We start from the raw sequence: 18,802 nt of genomic DNA, 5'->3' as shown, positions 1-18,802 counted from the left end.
AAACAAATTCAATTTCAAATATGGATATCAACTTTTCGATAACAAATTTTTTCTTTATAAATAAATGTATCATAAATAAATTTTTTTATAAATAATTTTTTTATAAATTATTGTTAAAAGTTTAAAGATCCGATTTTGATCCAATTTGGTATCGGTATAGTTGTGACTCAAAAATGTTTAAATTTTGTCGAATTTTAAACTAAATTAGGATCTAAAATATAGATTAAATCCGAGTGAAGACAAATTCAATTTCACCCGAACCATGAACGCTCCTAAATTAAACGCTACCTTAAGAACTGAAAGAGAGGAAGCACTTATTGTTCTCAGTCGTTGGAAAAGATTTGTTTTGGCATTCTTAGCTAATTCTCTCGTTTTGATGAAAAAGAGTGATGAGTAATGAAAAGAAACAGAAAAGAATGGAATGATCTCGTTATTTTGGGATTGAGCATTTAATAAGTGTATAATAGTAATTAAAAATAAGAAAAAAATTGCAACTCTAAGGCATTTGTATTTAGGGGAGTGTTAGGTAAACAATAATTATTTTGAATAATATGAATAATTATTAATCAAATAAAAATATATTATACTCTAATTTAATGTTACTAATTAAATTTAAGACTAATTTACTCTTTTAATCCTATTAATTTATATTGTTCATACATTGTTTAAAAATGTTAGTTATCTATACTTTTTCTTGTATTTATGATAAAATTAATGTTAGGTAATCAATGATTTTTTTAATAACATAAATAACTACCAATAAAATAAAAACACATTACACCTTCAAATTATCCATCTAAATTTAAATAATAGAATAACCATCTGTACACTTAGTAAAATAAACATCCAATATATCTATTGTTCACATTGTTGATTAATGTTGTTGGTTACTTACACTTTTCTTTATGCCGAATACAATAACATTATGCTGATCAATCGACATAAAATAAAACTGTAACTTGGGACCAATGTCCTCCTCAACTTCTCACCATATTCTCATACATCTACTTGCCCTGTCATGATTAAGACGATTAACCCACTTAATTTTTCATCAGATCTTAAGAGTAATCCACGAGCTATGTGCTTAACTAGCCTTATTTGTTTTTTCCTTCGGTAAACTTTGCATTATATTATTGTCTTGATAACTGCATGCTTGCACATAGAAGAATATTGAACTCATGAATGATGATTCGCATTCAAGGGCACTTCAGTTTTCCTCCATGGGTGGTGAGAGAGGCGTAACAAGGACAGGCGTTTTGGTTGCCGGCGGTGCCAGGTGGCACGCAATTACACCTCTGGCAGCACGTCTTGCATGCCCTCATGCATATTTTTGGCCTTCCTGCCTTACTGCATCTGTACCCGCACTTTCTCCCACAATCTGCACCAATCATATTACTTATTAATCATTAATTCACTCTTAATCACTTCTCATACATAGCCATTCATTCATCACACAAGTTTTGCTTAATTCACTCTTACCTATATGTTGGTGAGCTGCTGCCATGTCCTGAGTTCCACCATGGATCTCCAACCCATGGATCTCCAACTGATCACAAAGATGAAAATCAATTCATGTAATGAACAACATAGTGTGAAAATTAAAGAAATTAAAATTAAAATTAACTTAATTAATTCACCTCTTGTATAAAGATCAAGCAAATAATGAACAACACTAGTGTGGTAGTTCTGGTGGATGCCATTGCTTGCCTACTTAGCTTTCTTAGGTGACACAGACAATTGTGGGATGAGAAAAGATTGAATCCATGATGAGTTATTTATATGGAGAAGAAGGGTGATTTATTTAGGATATATGGTTGGGAACATCGTTCAAACAAAGAGCCCTATTCATATGCATCATGTTGTGTTTGTGTGTCTACTTTGAAACTTTTCCAACTGTGACGAAGGAGTCAAATATTTGTGAAGACTAATGCTTTCAGATACTGTTATAACTGTTTAAATTTGTCGTACCAAATCAATTTATGCATGTCATTTATACGCTGAATTTGAAGCGTGTAAATGAGATACGTGGTGTTCAGCTCTTAAGTATCAGTGTGCAAATATGATACCTGCAACGCGAAATGTGTTTTTTTTTTTTGTCGTTTAAAGGAGATAGGTTCAAACTCAACAATATATAAAACGACATAAATTGATAAATATACGAATATTGAATATTTTGTAAGAATATTTTGGATTTTTTAATTTTTAAAATTATAACCATCAAAATAAAATTAGAAATTAGACGAAAAGTGATCTAATTTATAAATAGAGTAAATGTGAGAATTAGAATTCTCATTAGAATTATAATTATTAATTTTTGTTTTGTCTGAAACATAAAAAAAAATTCAATTCTTGAACATTATTAACTAATTGCGAGCCAAAAAACAATAATTTTTGCAGATCTTTTTGTATGTTTTTATTGTAAATTATACTCTAATGATTGTATAATCTATTTTTTATATTTACTCACTGTACTCGAAAAAAAGATGAATATACATGTAATTTTTTTTAATTGTTTAAGTTACAAGTTGAGATAATACTCAATTTGGTCCCTAAACTTACACGCGAATCTCAATTTAGTTCCTGAAGTTTCAATTGTCTCTATTTAGTCCCTGAAGTTTATAAACGTGCCTCATATTAGTCCCTGAGACCATTTTTAGTATAAAAACGTTAATAGAGCGCTGTTGTAGACTATCACATGTCACGTTAAAACTTGTAAAATGATATAATTTTGGTTTTGACATTTAAATAGCTCAAAAACGGCATCGTATTACTTATTTTGTTAGGTAAAATTTTAATAAACACCATTTAAGATGTTGTTTTTAGGTTATTTGAGTGTCAAAACCAAAACGACATCATTTTATAAAGTTTAGTGTGGCATCCGGCTGTCACGACAGTGTTCTGTTAACGTTTGTACGTTGAAAATTGTTTCAAGGACTAATATGAGTTATGTTCAAAGTTTGGGGACTAAATAGAGGCAATTGAAATTTCAGAGACTAAATTGAGACTCGCATGTAAGTTCAGGGATCAAATTGAGTATTATCTCTTACAAGTTGGACACAAGTCCTCTTATTTCGGGCTAATTTTTTTTTATATTGTTTAAATATATGTGTAATACATTGTTATTGGAAGATTTGGTATTTTTTTTATATGGTGTTTTATTCAAATTGGACGGTCCGATTTGTTTGAAGAAAAAAATAAACTACAAATCGAAGGGTCCGATTTATTTGAAGAAAAAAATATATTACAAATCGGAGGGTCCGTTTTGTATTTTTTATTTTTTAAAATAAAAATCGGACGGTCCGATTTTAACATTAAAAATTTTTTTATTTTCGAAATCACAAATCAGACCGTCCAATTTCTGATTGTTGGTTTAAAAAATGAAACAAATCGGAGGGTCCGAATTGTTTAAACCATACCAGAGTAAAACTCATCTCTTCTCACATCATTGTGAGATACACTCCTCTCTCTCTCACATGAAAAAGAAAAAGTGTCTTATTTCGTGAATGACGCATTGATAAAGAAATAAAAGATAAACAAGAAGATAAGGATTCAAACTGAATAAAAAGATAAATTGTAATTGAAATAAAAATAAAAAGAATAAATTGAAATTGAGTACAAAGAGAATCACTCTACTTTCTACCCAATTTCCTGACGCAACAAGAAAGGGACTCCTCAACCTAACTTGTCAAAGCCATAGTTTGGGAATTGAATCGAAGGGACTCCTCAACCTTCTACCCAATTCCCCGATACAACAAGAGAGAGACTCCTCAACCTCAATTGTCCACACCATGGTTTCATTACGAAACCAAAAAGGAGTTTTTAAACCTCTAAATCATTCTATACTACAACTACAATAGCTAAGGAGGTATTTATAACCTCTTATTAGGTTAAAACAAAGAAAAACCCTAAATTCCATAAACATAAGGCCCAATTTAGTAATTAAATAAACAAAATCAAAATACATTAAATTAAAATATTCTAAAAATGTAAACTAATATCTTCTAAATAATACTTGAACTCTTCATATCACGAATATTTGAAGCACGTATCATTCTCCTCCTCTTCAAAAAAGATTCGTCCTCGAATCTTGTAAGTGGAAAAAAAATAATATATGAAAAGGACAATAATTACAAGGAAGATAATTTCTTTTTTTTTTTGGTTTTTTTTCATCTTTTTTTATTTTTTTTCACTTTATGCTTTTTTTTTAAGCATAATGAAGCGCAAACAAAGACAAGAACACAAAGAAAGACGCGAGAGACACTGGACTCTTTTTTTTATGATAAAAGAAGAACAAATATAGATTAATAAGAATTAATCTAATACCTGAGCTCTGATACCAAATGATAAAGAAATAAAAGATAAACAAGAAGATAAGGATTCAAACTGAATAAAAAGATAAATTGTAATTGAAATAAAAATAAAAAGGATAAATTAAAATTGAGTACAAAGAAAATCACTCTACTTTCTACCAAATTTCCTGACGCAACAAGAAAAAGACTCCTTAACCTAACTTGTCAACGCCATAGTTTGGGAATTGAATCGAAGGGACTCCTCAACCTTTTACCCAATTTCCCGATGCAAGAGAGGGACTCCTCAACCTCAATTGTCCACACCATGATTTCATCATGAAACCAAAAAAAGGTTTTTAAACATCTAAATTATTCTATACTACAACTATAATAGTTAAGGAGGTATTTATAACCTCTTATTAGGTTAAAACAAAGAAAAATCCTAAAGCCCATAAACATAAGGCCCAATCTAGTAATTAAATAAACAAAATTAAAATACATTAAATTAAAATATTCTAAAAATGTAAACTAATATCTTCTAAATAACACTTGAACTCTTCATATCACGAACATTTGAAGCACCTATTACGGATGCATCTAAAATAGTAGTAAAATTCATTTTAGAGGGACTTCATGTGAATTGTGTCTGTATACTTTATATTTTAGTAATACTTTTACATGGTGCGTATTTAATGAATTAAAATATTTTTTATATTTATAATAATAAAAAAATCATATCAAAGGGGCATATAGTATTTGAAAATTAACAAAACATGCACTAAAGATAAATAAAAACAATAGAAAGTATCATTAGGTAGTGTTAGAGAGATAGAACAAAAAGACTGAAATTAAAAGATAGAGACTAAAATAAGTCTCAATATTATATTTGGTGTAAAGTGAAAAATAGAGATTGAAATAAAAATAAAACTCTAATTTAATTTGTATAAAGGATAAAGTTATAATTAATTAATTAAAATAGGAGTATTTTAAATATAAAATGTTATTAAAATTTTAGTCTCTGTTTTTAAAATTTTTTGTTCCCACTTTTTAGAGACTGAAAGTTTAATATCAGAATCAATAAACATGATATTGAGTTCTAGTTTCTCAATCTCCATTCCAATACCTCAAAATAAAAAGTCAAACTAGGGGGTGTACATGGCCCAATCCGGCCCGAAGACCCGCCCGACCCATACATTTTAGGAGCTAATTTGGTGTGATTTCATTGAGTTTAGAGTTGGGTAAGACTCTCAAAAATAGATTCGATCATTATTTCGGGTCGAGGCCAGATCAAGGCGAACATGGTTTTACTCGACTCATGTACTCCCTAAGGGAACTAAAAATGATATATATGTTTTAAATTAATTTCAATATTATGTGATATTAATTATAAGATTATTGTTTTATTTTTAGTCACACTTGTTGAATAAGAAAATGAGCAATGCTAGGGGGCCAACAACTTTGGTATTTTGTAACCATCAATTGGCCATCAATAGTGTTTTTAATGGTGTGAGATTACATCCAATGGTGAGAAATCACTCACTTTTCTTTTGATGGTTAAGTGCTGGCCAGAAAACACAAAAGTCGCTGGCCCCTAGACTTTTCTTAAGAGAATATATCAAAGAAGCATCAAATTAGAATTTGTGGACAAATTCAAGTTCAAATATACATATCAACTACTTTTCGGTAACAAATTTTTTCTTTATAAATAAATGCATCATAAATAAATTTTTTTATAATTTTTTTTTATAAATTATTGTTAAAGATTTAAAGATTCAATTTTTATCCAATTTAGACTCAGTATAGTTGTGCCCCAAAAATATTTACGTTTCATTGGGTCTAAGACCATATTAAAATCTAAAAAATAGACCCAATCGCGAGGAAGCACTTTTGTTCTCAGTGGTTGGAAAAGATTTGTTTTGGTATTCTTGGCTAATTCTCCCGTTTTGATGAAAAAGAGTGATGAGTAATGAAAAGAAACAGAAAAGAATGGAATGGTCTGGTTATTTTGGGATTGAGCATTTAATAAGTGTATAACAGTAATAAAAAATAAGATAAAAATCACAAGTCTAAGGTATTCGTATTTATATAAATACAATAACATTATGCGGATCAATCGGCATAAAATAAAACTGTAACTTGGAACCAATGTCCTCCTCAACTTCTCACCATATTCTCATACATTTACTTGCCCTGTCATGATTAAGACGATTAACCCACTTAATTTTTCATCAGATCTTAAGAGTAATCCACGAGCTATGTGCTTAATTAGCCTTATTTGTTTTTCCCTCCCATAAACTTTGCATTATATCATTGTCTTGATAACTGCGTGCTTGCACATAGAAGAATATTAAACTCATGAATGATGATTCACATTCAAGGGCACTTCAGTTTTCCTCCATGGGTGGTGAGAGAGGCGTAACAAGGACAGGCGTTTTGGTTGCCGGCGGTGCCAGGTGGCACGCAATTACACCTCTGGCAGCACGTCTTGCATGCCCTCATGCATATTTTTGGCCTTCCTGCCTTACTACATCTGTACCCGCACTTTCCACCACAATCTGCACCAATCATATTACTTATTAATCATTAATTCACTCTTAATCACTTCTCATACATAGCCATTCATTCATCACACAAGTTTTGCTTAATTACTTACCTATATGTTGGTGAGCTGCTGCCGTGTCCTGAGTTCCACCATGGATCTCCAACCCATGGATCTCCAACTGATCACAAATTGAAAATCAATTCATGTAATGAACAATATAGTGTGAAAAGTAAACAAATTAAAATTAAAATTGGAACTTAATTAATTCACCTCTTGTATAAAGATCAAACAGATAATGAACAACACTAGTGTGGTAGTTCTGGTGGATGCCATTGCTTGCCTACTTAGCTTTCTTAGGTGACACAGACAATTGTGGGATGAGAAAAGATTGAATCCATGATGAGTTATTTATATGGAGAAGAAGGGTGATTTATTTAGGATATATGGTTGGGAACATCGTTCAAACAAAGAGCCCTATTCATATGCATCATGTTGTGTTTGTGTGTCTACTTTGAAACTTTTCCAACTGTGATGGAAATCATTGAGAAGAAGGAGTCAAATATTTGTGAAGACTAATGCTTTTCAGATCCAGTTATAGCTGTCTGAAATTTGTCGTGTTTATGTAACGTGAATGTGCTTTATCTTGTTTACACATAAAAGAAATAGGCTCAAACTCAACGATATATAAAGCGATATAAATTAATAAATATAGTACAAATTATAAATTACATAAATCGATAAATAAAATAATTAAAACTTATTTAAAAAATCACGTTTTTCTTTAATTTTTCTAAAATAATAATTTTATATTATTAATATATAGGAATATTTTAGATTTTTTAATTTTTAAAATTGTAACCATGAAAATGGAATTGAAAATTAAACTAAAAGTGATTTAATTTATAAATAGAGTAAATATAAGAATTAGAATTCTTATTAGAATTGCAATTATTAATTTTAGTTTCCTCCGAAACATGAAAAAAAAATTTTGAATTCTTGAACATTGTTAGTTAATTGTGGACCAATAATAATAATTTTTGCAGATCTAGTATTTTTTTTTACTATAAATTATACTATGATGATTGTATAGTTTATAGATACTCGTTGTACTCTAAAAAAAGATGAACATACATGTAATTTTTTTAATTGTTTAAATTAGAAGTTCGACACAAGTCTTCTCATTTCGTAGATGATACATGCATCTAAAATGATAGTAAAATCTATTTTAGAGAGACTTCATATAAATTGTCTCTGTATATTTTAGTAACACTTTTATATGGTGCGTATTTAAGGAATTAAAATTTTTTTTATATTTATATTAATAAAAGAACTAGATCAAAGGAAAATATAGTATTTGAAAATTAACAGAATATACACTACAAGCTAAATAAAGACAATAGAAAATACTATTAGGTAGTGTTAGAGAGATTGAGATTGAAAGACAAAAACTGAAATAAGTTTTATGTTTGGTGTAAAGTGAAAGATAGAGACTGAAATATGTTGAATTAAGAAATTAACTAACATAATTAATGATGACACATATTATGTTATTGGACTAATTACTCAATTAGTTTTAATAATTTTGTTTAAAGTGTTGCAGGCCAAAATTCACACTTGTAGCAACCCAAAGAAATTGAAATAAAAATCAAAAGTCTCACAGTGTGCAACACTTACAAACAAGTCTAAATTAATTTAGAACAAAGAAATCAAATGGGTTGAATGGACAAAGCCAATCCAAGCCGAAATTGATCCCTCATGTCAATCCCTCCAAACAACTTCCTCCAAAAGCAACGTTCACTTTTTTACTTTGGTCAGAACTTAGAAAAAAGAGAGAGAAAGTTTCATTCTTCAACTATTCACCAAAGAAGAAAGAAAGAGAAGGGTTAAGCAAAAAAGATTAAGGTCTAATCACCCAAATCAAACCACATCAAGTTAAGTCAAAGACTAAAGGTGATTCATTTCCTTTTACAGGCATTTTACTTTCTTCTCTCATTCTCCAACTCTCTGCTACTTCATTTTGAGATATGGAAAGACGGGAGCCGTGGCTAGTTTCCTATGATATTATATACTTATCTTTTATTATATCTTATCTGTTTCTTGTGCCTTAAGCTAGTAGCCTCATTAGTACGTTTTGTGCTTTTCAAATCCAAAATTTGAGCTATATCCTTCATCGGACTTTTAGATTATACTATTCTTTCTCTATATATATATATATATATTATGTATGAGCTTAGAACTGTCATAATCTCTGATTAACGACGCAAGGTAACGTTTAGGCTAATTTGGGTGTTACATGTGCACGCTGGGCCATTTTCCAGGAGAGCACTCTAAAGCCCCCATCGAAGGTGTGTCATACTGCAAAATGCCATCACACGTCGGTATTGTCACTCTTTATGGGCATGTAGTGGCGTGTCTAAGCGTGCAAACGCTGGGCCGAAACCTAGGAAATCCCAAGGAGGCCACAACAAAGGTGTGCCACATTGCACCATGTTGAGTTAAGAAATTAACTAACATAATTGATGATGACAAACATTAATTTTATTGGGTTAATTACCCAATTAGTTTTGATCATATTGTTTAAGTGATGCAGGCCAAAAATTTACTATTGCAGCAGCCCATTATGGAACAAAATGAATATGTTGGTGGGCTGTCTAAACAAAGGAAGCCCAAAGAAAACAAAGCAAGAAATTCAACAGGGTCAATTTGATCAAAGCCAACCTAAACCCAATGTGATTCTCTCAAGCTAATCTCTCCAAGTGCTTGCTTCCAAAGCAACGTTCCTTTTTCAATTCGGACAGAACTCAGAGGAGAGAGTGCTTCGTTTCTAAGTCAATCATCGAAGAAGAAAGAAAGAGAAAGGTTAAGCAAAAAGGTTGAGGTCTAATCACCCAAATCAAACCACATCAAGCTAAGTTAGAGGCTAAAGGTGATTCATTTCCTTTTACATGCATCTTACTTTCATCCCTCCTTCTCCAACTCTCTGCGACTTCATTTTAAGATATATGGAAAGAGTGATTTCTGAGATACACTGCTGTGAATCAAAAGCCAAGATCGTTTCTTGGGGACCAAGTAGTATTTCAAGGGTTTAGATGTGGGATTGCCATTGAAAACTTTTCTTCTTTGCTTCCTTGAAGCTTTCGGTTAAATAAGAGAAAATCAGATTCAAAATTCTAATTTGGGGATTAACTGAAAAAAAATGATATGGTAAGTTGGTAGTACATAACTCGAAGAGTTAACTTGGAAGAGAGCATCTCAACAATATGCAAGGAGATACGAAAGAAAATTATTCATGCTTCTGAAAGCAAGGAGAGAGAACCAGCGTTTGAGGTTTATGTTCTGAGAAAAGCTCTCTGAAGAAGTTTATCAACTTGGACAGTGTTTCCTAATCAAAGGAGCATCCCACCAGAATGAGGAACTAAATCAGAGGCAAGCAAATTTGGTTCATCACATAGCAAAGAGGCTGTTAAAGTATTAATCTCCTTCATGTTTTACAGATTGTAATTTCATTTTAATGTATATCTTTCTATAATTTCTTGAGTGGTAAAAGGCTAAAAGAGAGAGCTTAAGAAAAAGTCAAAGAGTGAAAAAGGCTGAGTGATACACTTGAGTGAAAAGCTTAAAGTGATTTCAGATTTCTTTAGGTTGGTTTTGTGTCTTGTATCTTGTACCAGTGAGGTACTCCTTTCTTAGTTGGGTAAGCACTAAGAGTGAAGAGTTAGGTATTAGCATAACCAAGTCAAGTTAGGTTAGAACTTAAGAGTGAAAGGATTGTGTCAATCCTGTGGAATTGGTGTATGTAATACTTTAACTATAATAGAAATTTCACCACTGTTGTGGTGAAGACTGGATGTAGGTTACATTGCACAAAACAACTGAACTAAGATACATGATGGTGTCAACTTCTCTCTTCCATTCTCTGTTCTGTTTTCTGATATTCATGAGACAAAATGAAATTGTCTCATAAATTTTTCGCTATTGAGTTTAAACAGATTCAAACTGAAAGTTTGTTTTAAAAGGGTTATTTCATTAAAGTAAAAAAATGTCATAGATTCAACCCCCTTATCTAAGCCTTCTACAACCTTCAAAATAAGAATGAAATTCTAATTTAATTTGCAAAGTTAAAATTAATTAATTGAAGTGAAAGTATTTTAAGTATAAAATATTATTAAAATTTCAGTCATTATTTTCAAAAATTTCAGTCTTCTGTGTTTTCACTTTTTAAAGATATTGAAATACTTAAATTTTGAGAATAAATACTAAAATTTTAATATCAATTTCTAAACCAACAAATATAATACGATATTTTATTCTTTTAATCTCTATCTCAATCCCTCAAAACAAACGGTCAAACGCTGCCTTGACTGAAAAGAGAGGAAGCACTTATTCTCAGTGGTTGGAAAAGATTTGTTTTGGTATTCTTGGCTAATTCTCCCGTTTTGATGAAAAAAAGTGATGAGTAATGAAAAGAAACAGAAAAGAATGGAATGGTCTGGTTATTTTGGGGTTGAGCATTTAATAAGTGTATAACAGTAATTAAAAATAAGATAAAAATCACAAGTCTAGGGTATTTGTATTTATGATAAATACAATAACATTATGCTGATCAATCGACATAAAATAAAACTGTAACTTAGGACCAATGTCCTCCTCAACTTCTCACCACATTCTCATACATTTACTTGCCCTGTCATGATTAAGACGATTAACCCCCTTAATTTTTCATCAGATCTTTAGAGTAATCGACGAGCTATGTGCTTAACTAGTCTTATTTGTTTTTCCCTCCGGTAAACTTTGCATTATATTATTGTCTTGATAACTGCATGCTTGCACATAGAAGAATATTGAACTCATGAATGATGATTCGCATTCAAGGGCACTTCAATTTTCCTCCATGGGTGGTGAGAGAGGCGTAACAAGCACAGGCGTTTTGGTTGCCGGCGGTGCCAGGTGGCACGCAATTACACCTCTGGCAGCACGTCTTGCATGCCCTCATGCACATTTTTGGCCTACCTGCCTTACTACATCTGTACCCGCACTTTCCACCACAATCTGCACCAATCATATTACTAATTAGTCATTAATTCACTCTTAATAACTTTTCATACATAGCCATGCATTCATCGCACAAGTTTTGCTTAATTACTTACCTATATGATGGTGGGCTGCTGTCATGTCCTGATTTCCACCCTGGATCTCCTCCAACCCATGGATCTCCAACTAATCACAAGATGAAAATCAATTCATGTAATGAATAACATAATGTGTAAGTTAAAAATCAAAATTAAAATTGAAACTTAATTAGTTCACCTCTTGTATAAAGATCAAACAGATAATGAACAACACTAGTGTGGTAGTTCTGGTGGATGCCATTGCTTGCCTACTTAGCTTTCTTAGGTGACAAGAAAGAGACAGAAGATGAGATAGAGGTGACACAGAAAATTGTGGGATGAGAAATGATTGAATCCATGATGAGTTATTTATATGGAGAAGAAGGGTGATGTATTTTAGGATATATGGTAAGCAACATCGTTCAAACAAAGAGCCCTATTCATATGCATGATGTTGTGTTTATGTGTCTACTTTGAAACTTTTCTAACTGTGATTGAAATTATTGAATTGACTAAGTACACTTTTTGATGTGATTATTACGTAAACTTTTTTGTTTACCTTAGTCCTAAGGAAATAAAGAAACCATATTAAACTTATGGACCAAGATACCATTTCATTTCTTGAATACATTTTAATAATTATTTATTACTATTGACTCTTATATTTGCTGTAAATCACATATAATCATATATTCTTTTGATAGAGGCAATTTCTTTTTAATAGGGAATAGTTATGTTATGGATAAAATTTATCCTTTTTTCCTTTCTTAAGACTTTATGGTTGTTGTTAAATATTTATTATTTTAACTAACTTTTGTTGATATGCATTTATTTATTTAACAAAAGTTTTTTCTTTTGAATAAAAAGGAAAAATTCAGAATAAGAAACTTAATTTTTAAGTGAAATTCTATCATTAGTATTGGTGGGTCAAATAATAGACAAATTTGTTTCTATTCTAATGGACATAAATTGTGTTAAAAGAAATAATCATATTTACTCAAACTAAAATCAGTTAGATTTCTTGTATTGAAGTTGAGATGTGGGTTGCAAATAAAAAATAAAATAAAAAATGGAATGCCTACCATGCTAGGCAGCAACATATAGCAAAATGACATTAAACTATGACACAGAATGCAGTTCTAACTTCTACCTTGTCATTTGTCTTAAAATATAATAATCCTAAATAATTTAGGAGTGTCTGATATATTGGATCTTCATAATTTGCCATCTATATGGCTTTTGTTTCTTTGCTATGCTTTCATTTAAATGGTTAAAGTCTTAACATAAAGGTCATTGTGGTTCAAACGACTAGTCATGAAATACTTTATGTCCAAAGTGAAATTCAAATATCCCATAATGATGAATCATCAGCTTACACCCATGTAGTTACTAGTAGTAGTCTTATTAATATACCTAAAGAAAGTATCAAATAGTAATTAATAAAACAATGATGCTAGGTGTATATCAAAATAAACCACCAAAATCAGTCACTAGTATAAAATACATGTGCGTGAGTGTGTTGTGTTGTAAAGAGGCGTGTGTATGTGTGTTAGGGTCCGGACCAAAAAAAAAGAAAAACCTCCCAGCATGTACACTTAATTGATACAAATGGTTGTCTTGGAGTGAAATAAACCCATGGGGTTTACTTAGCTTGATATAAGTTAAAACAATTAAATTTACAGGCAAAATTATACGACGATACCATTTTTTTCATAAAGTAGGATCAACTACATGAATCAAATAATAGCTTAATTCCGCATTCTATTATACAGAAGTGTACATAAGAAACAAAACAAAATCAGAATAGACAACAAACACTATCAAAATCAGATGTGCTATTTGGACATGTTCCACCACCACCAACATACAGTGTGGCTCACAAATATGGAACCTTTTTTTGTATTCTCAATACAAGACAATCAACTCCTGCCGAATACATTATGGAATCTTCCCACTTTTATGAAAGAGAAAAAGTTCTCAAACACAATTCATGTTCTTAAAAGTAGTTCAAGATTGATTGACAATAATCATCACTTTATAACCTTCCATCAAACTCCATCCATAACAAAGAATTATATGTATGCAATTAAAAGTTAAAACTACAAAATCCAAGAAAAGCTTAAGCCACATCTTGATAGTTTCTAAGACATGGAATTTAGCAAATCTTATTTGACATAGTGAATGGATTGAGGAAGGGGAGATTTCATTATAGGTGTGCTTATGTTAACATCCTAAGTTTTTAACAAATGTAACCATAAAAACAGATTATGAAAACAAGATATTCTTTACAATAGTGTCTGAATAAAAATCATAATTTCTGAGTCTACCTCTTCAACTTCGAAATCAATTACTTCTTTTGAAAAGGTAACCAGGAAAAAAAAAGTGAGAACCTTTCTTTACATATGACTCTATGCCTTCTATTTAATCATAAAGACTGATACAGCTTGTCGAATTGCCTAGAAACGAACCCAGCATCTAGTGCATTGTGCCATGCAGTCTCCTTTACAATCAACATTATAACCCAAAACCTTCGGATTTCGAAGGAGGAGGTTCCTGAGAGATTTTCCTTTAATACCCCACTGTTCGTCCAGGATCTTTATATTAGCTTTCAATTCTTCCTCCAACTTGCATCCAAGAACCTCCGGAAACTTTTTGAGCAACTTGAACATGTCATCCTCAGAAAGATTTAAGCTCCTCAGGTAGTCTAATACAGCATTTACTGTCTCATATTTGGGAACTTCAGTCTTACGTTCCTCTCCCCAATAAGGCGAATGAACAAGGCCAAATGCTTTTCCAAGTATCTTGTCCTTCTCTTCATCGCTGAAGTTAAATGCAGAAAGAGCTTGTCTAGATGCTTCCCACATACTCTGATCTTCATCACTAGTGATTATATTTTCTATCTGTGCAGTTGAATGTAAAATCCGATGTTTCATGGAAACATTTGAGGCCCATGTTGCTTTTGGAAAACTTGGAATACTTGATGAAGCAGCAGAAAGATCAGCCTGCATAGTTATATAGAGTTTTCACACTCCATTGACCATTACAACCTCTAGTATGAAATTCTTTTTAGATTCAGGTTTATGATTGATGGTTTGCATGGGGTTCAAATAACAGAAGTAAGTAGAAGACATTTTCGTGTATGATAATACCGTCTATAAAACATTGATAATTCTTCAAGATAGAATGATAAACCTATGATTAAATTCAAACCTGGAAAGGAGAAAGTGAAAGCAATACTTTGGTATGAATTATGAAAAGGAAGAGACATTTTAGTTATGCAGAATAGAAGTTTGGCAAGCTTGTTACTTAGGGTACAAATCACCCTCCATCCTTTAGCATATTTCATCCATAGTTTATTGGCATGCTCGCTTTGAATCAAGCACTATGTAGGGAAGTACAGGTTATGCAGCCAGTTCTGATTCCAGTACAAAAAGTTTACTTCTCATCTTCTAATTTCTATGGCAGAATGGGGAAACTCGACCCTTTTGAAGAAACTGCTCATATAACTATATAAGGAGCTGCAGCAAAAGAAAGGAGGCAAGAGAACATCTAATCTTTGTTTTATAAAACATAAGGTAGGACACATTCTCTGCCGAAATTACCTCCAGGAACATTGCAATGCCATCATTCAGTTAGCTTACGAATTATGCACAATGAAAAGGCCAACATAAGGAACAAAAGATGGCAAAAATTTACGAGGTTGAAGCTTGACTGACGGACGACAATCACCGGCACTTAGCAAAAAAGCATGGAATAGCAAATGCAAAAGCAAAAGCAAAAGCAAGTTATCTGTTGAGCTTCACCTATATTGTTAGTGATTGCATTTTCACTGCTTATAAAAAAGGCCCCAAAATCCCTATTTTATCTTCCTCATAGTTCCTATCAAAACCCACTTTTAACTGATTTAACATTTAACATCAATTCTCAAGGTTCTTACAAACCTACTTCAAATCTTCCCCTAGACAAACCTGCAAGCTGTAGGAGTTCAATTTCTATACACTATAAATACAAAACTCTTTTACACTTACATCCAATATGCTCCTTCCACATAAAAAGAAACCACTTTTACCAAAGCATAAAAATTTAATTCTAAATTTACCTTGTAATGGCAGAACAGTGTTGCAGAATCTGTAGTAAGTAGAGGGGAATTCAACTGTTTTCCCAGCATCCCTGAACTACCATAGAAACACATAAGTATCTATATGCAATCATAAACAATAGAAATCGTGATTAACGGTATAGAAGAAAGTTAAATAGATTATAAAACCACTACTCCTAAGTCCTACCTACACTGCTTCACTACTAAACACTATACCAAAGCAAAGTCAACGCTATAACTCTGAAAGCACAAAAGAGGGAAGCAAAAGAAGAAAAAAAAAAACGAATTGCTGGTGTTGAAAGTTGAAATTTTGAATTTCATAATCGAACAAGAACTTGCCCAGGTTGAAAAAGAAGCTTCTTCCGAATTTGGGAATAAGGGGGAAAAAAGAGAGAAAGGGGGCATTCAGCACTCACCGGAGGGACCAGAAAGTGCGAAAGATGCGAAATTGAAGGTATCCATGTTTGTATCTACGCACTTGCGTTGTGGTTCGAATCCCCAATCACCATTAAAATGGAACACACTATTTTGTGGTGAAGAGAACAGCAGAGAAAATAATTGCATTACCTGATTTTTTTTTTCTCTTTTTATTATGATTCTGTGTCTAATTTATTAAAAAAGATAAATAAATAATATTTAATAAATTTTATATGATTTATTTTTTATTTTAAATATTTTATTTTTTATTTTAAAAAGAAAGTTAGACAATTTAGACATCATAACAAAGACACCATTGAACTCACTTATTTATATATCAATCAGCATAGTTGTTAATAAGACTCTTCAAATAATTGAATTAGAATGGATTAAGTACTAAAATCGTCCCTAAAATAAGGGACGAAAATCAAAATCGTCCTCGATCCTTTTTCCTTATTAAAATCATCTTCAATGTTCAAAAACGCTTTAAAATCATCTTTTTTACCAATTTTATTTTTTTATTACCAAACTACCCCTCATTAAAAAAATTATAAAATAAAAGAAATATAATTATAAAATAAAATAAATAAAAAAGAAAGGAAAGAGAGAAACAAAAAGAAAGAAAGAAACGGTGAGGGCTTGAGGGAGAGAGTGACGAAGAGCTGAGAAGGGAAGAGAGGGAGGCCGTGTCCAGTGCCGCCGCCGCCATGCCTAGCTGCCTTGCTTGTCATCGTCGTCATCAAAGGGAAGAGGGAGAGAGAGTGCCGTCGCGAATCAGAGTTGAGCCGAGAAGAGAGACAGCGTGAGAGAGGGAGTGAGCCACCGAGGGGAGCGTCACCACCGCCAGGGCCGCCGTTGAGGGGGGTGGGGGGAGGAGGAGGGAAGGGAAGCCGCACCGCCGCCCCGTCGCACCTCGCACTGCCGCACTGCCGTTCTGCCGCCTGTGATCCGCCACTGTTCCTCCTTCTTCTTCTTGTGATCCGCCACTGTTCCTTCTTTTTTGAACTGGATTTTTGTTGTAGAATTTCTGAATTTTTAGTGAAATTTGTTATGAAATATTTATAATTTAATTTTCTGTGATTTGTCTTAAATTTGGAATATTGTTGTTGCTGAATTTGTTGATTATTGTTCAAAGTGAATTTGTTGATTATTCTGAGTTATGATTTTCTGAGGTGGGGGTGGTGGTGGGTTCTGGTGTTGATGATGATAGTGGGGTGGTGGTGGGGTGAGGAAGGTGAAGAGGAGAATGATGAGACTTCTGTTATATATGAATAGTGATGGCGTCTGTTCTTGATGTTGCGTTGTTTGGTAGCAACTTGAATTCTGATTTGATCACCAAGACTACGTTACTTGATCTTTCTGAAGTGAAAAAGCTCAAGGCTATTTCTGAAGTGAAGAAGCTCAAGGCTATTTTTGAGTTCTTGTTCTCAGTTTCTTCGTATTGTTCTCTTTCTCTCTTCTTCTTTTTTTTTTTGTGAAGAACATATGAGTTTTTCTTTTTTAAATTTTTTAATTTATGTTGTTGCTAATTTTGGATCTGAAATTATAGTTGATGATTACTGAATTGTTTAATTTAAAATTTTTGTTGATTTATTTTTTATTGTTGTTGTTGGTGTTGCTGGATTGTTGGTGGTTATGGTGTAGCGATGGTGATGGTGGTTATGGTGTAGCGATAGTGATGGTGATGATAATGCAGAGGGTAGTGGTGAAGGTGGAGAGACTTTTTAATTTTTGTTTAAGGGCAAAATTGTCCGAAAAATTTTATTTATGGACAAAAGGACGATTTTATAACATTTTGTAACGTTGATGATGATTTTAATAACAAAAAAAGATCGGAGACGATTTTGATTTTCACCCCAAATCTTAAGGACGATTTTAGTACTTAACTCAATTAGAATCTTTCTAAAATCATAGTGAGTTTTTACATTAGGAACATAGAATCTAACAAAAAGGTTTCTAAGAACATTGGGTAAAAAGATAAAAAATTAAAAATATTTTATTTTTTATTTTTTTTCAAAACAATTAATACATAACAAATTTTAAAAACTTACATTTGATTTACATTTTCTAATAAAATTGTAAAAACCCTAAACTCCATGAAATATACTGTTGAAGTAGGTGCCTCACTCAAATAGGTTGAATTGAGCTTAAAATTGTCATTCAACGAAATGGGTTAACTGTTGTGTTTGAATCTTACCCAAAGTTAATCCAACCCAAGTAATTGATCTGAGTTTGTTAATATAAGTTTCTTTTTCAAATTTCACAAATTAAATTAGATATGAATTCAAATCTTGTCTTATATACACAATAATTTATTGGCTAATGACAAAAATTTATTAATTTTTGG

At 31.9% G+C, this 18,802-nt stretch overlaps 3 protein-coding genes across 4 annotated transcripts; all 3 read right to left on the bottom strand.

Moving 5' to 3' along the window:
- Positions 777–1,954, bottom strand: LOC107616363 (gibberellin-regulated protein 2-like). The gene is made up of 3 exons (XM_016318327.2): positions 1,638–1,954; positions 1,480–1,546; positions 777–1,378 (listed from the first exon to the last, which is right to left on the bottom strand). Exons 1-3 carry the CDS (start codon positions 1,698–1,700, stop codon positions 1,197–1,199), a joined length of 312 nt encoding a protein of 103 aa, XP_016173813.1. The 5' UTR covers positions 1,701–1,954; the 3' UTR covers positions 777–1,196.
- On the bottom strand, positions 6,414–7,416 carry LOC107616364 (gibberellin-regulated protein 2-like). Its single transcript, XM_016318328.2, has 3 exons — positions 7,102–7,416; positions 6,943–7,009; positions 6,414–6,844 (listed from the first exon to the last, which is right to left on the bottom strand). Exons 1-3 carry the CDS (start codon positions 7,162–7,164, stop codon positions 6,663–6,665), a joined length of 312 nt encoding a protein of 103 aa, XP_016173814.1. The 5' UTR covers positions 7,165–7,416; the 3' UTR covers positions 6,414–6,662.
- LOC107619032 lies at positions 14,122–16,618 on the bottom strand. Of its 2 annotated transcripts, none has more exons than XM_016321239.2 (3): positions 16,455–16,618; positions 16,039–16,114; positions 14,122–14,941 (listed from the first exon to the last, which is right to left on the bottom strand). In XM_016321239.2, exons 2-3 carry the CDS (start codon positions 16,105–16,107, stop codon positions 14,396–14,398), a joined length of 615 nt encoding a protein of 204 aa, XP_016176725.1. In that variant the 5' UTR covers positions 16,108–16,114; positions 16,455–16,618; the 3' UTR covers positions 14,122–14,395. The 2 variants fall into 2 exon arrangements, with proteins under 2 accessions (XP_016176725.1, XP_016176724.2); XM_016321238.2 differs by having other exon boundaries at positions 16,039–16,109; positions 16,455–16,614.

Source organism: Arachis ipaensis, chromosome B09 (genome assembly GCF_000816755.2).
Source record: "Arachis ipaensis cultivar K30076 chromosome B09, Araip1.1, whole genome shotgun sequence".
NCBI lineage: Eukaryota > Viridiplantae > Streptophyta > Magnoliopsida > Fabales > Fabaceae > Arachis > Arachis ipaensis.
This window is presented reverse-complemented; position numbering and strand designations above follow the sequence as displayed.

Bases quoted from the DNA above. Each gene is read 5' to 3' on its own strand.
- LOC107619032 (XM_016321238.2), bottom strand. From the start codon at position 16,602: ATGCAATTATTTTCTCTGCTGTTCTCTTCACCACAAAATAGTGTGTTC. The intron at 16,110-16,454 runs GTGAGTGCTGAA...ATGGTAGTTCAG, and splicing joins CGCACTTTCTGGTCCCTCCG to GGATGCTGGGAAAACAGTTG. The intron at 14,942-16,038 runs GTAAATTTAGAA...ATAACTATGCAG, and splicing joins CACTGTTCTGCCATTACAAG to GCTGATCTTTCTGCTGCTTC.
- LOC107616363 (XM_016318327.2), bottom strand. From the start codon at position 1,700: ATGGCATCCACCAGAACTACCACACTAGTGTTGTTCATTATTTGCTTG. The intron at 1,547-1,637 runs GTGAATTAATTA...CTTTGTGATCAG, and splicing joins GCTTGATCTTTATACAAGAG to TTGGAGATCCATGGGTTGGA. The intron at 1,379-1,479 runs GTAAGAGTGAAT...TGATTGGTGCAG, and splicing joins AGCAGCTCACCAACATATAG to ATTGTGGGAGAAAGTGCGGG.
- LOC107616364 (XM_016318328.2), bottom strand. From the start codon at position 7,164: ATGGCATCCACCAGAACTACCACACTAGTGTTGTTCATTATCTGTTTG. The intron at 7,010-7,101 runs GTGAATTAATTA...ATTTGTGATCAG, and splicing joins GTTTGATCTTTATACAAGAG to TTGGAGATCCATGGGTTGGA. The intron at 6,845-6,942 runs GTAAGTAATTAA...TGATTGGTGCAG, and splicing joins AGCAGCTCACCAACATATAG to ATTGTGGTGGAAAGTGCGGG.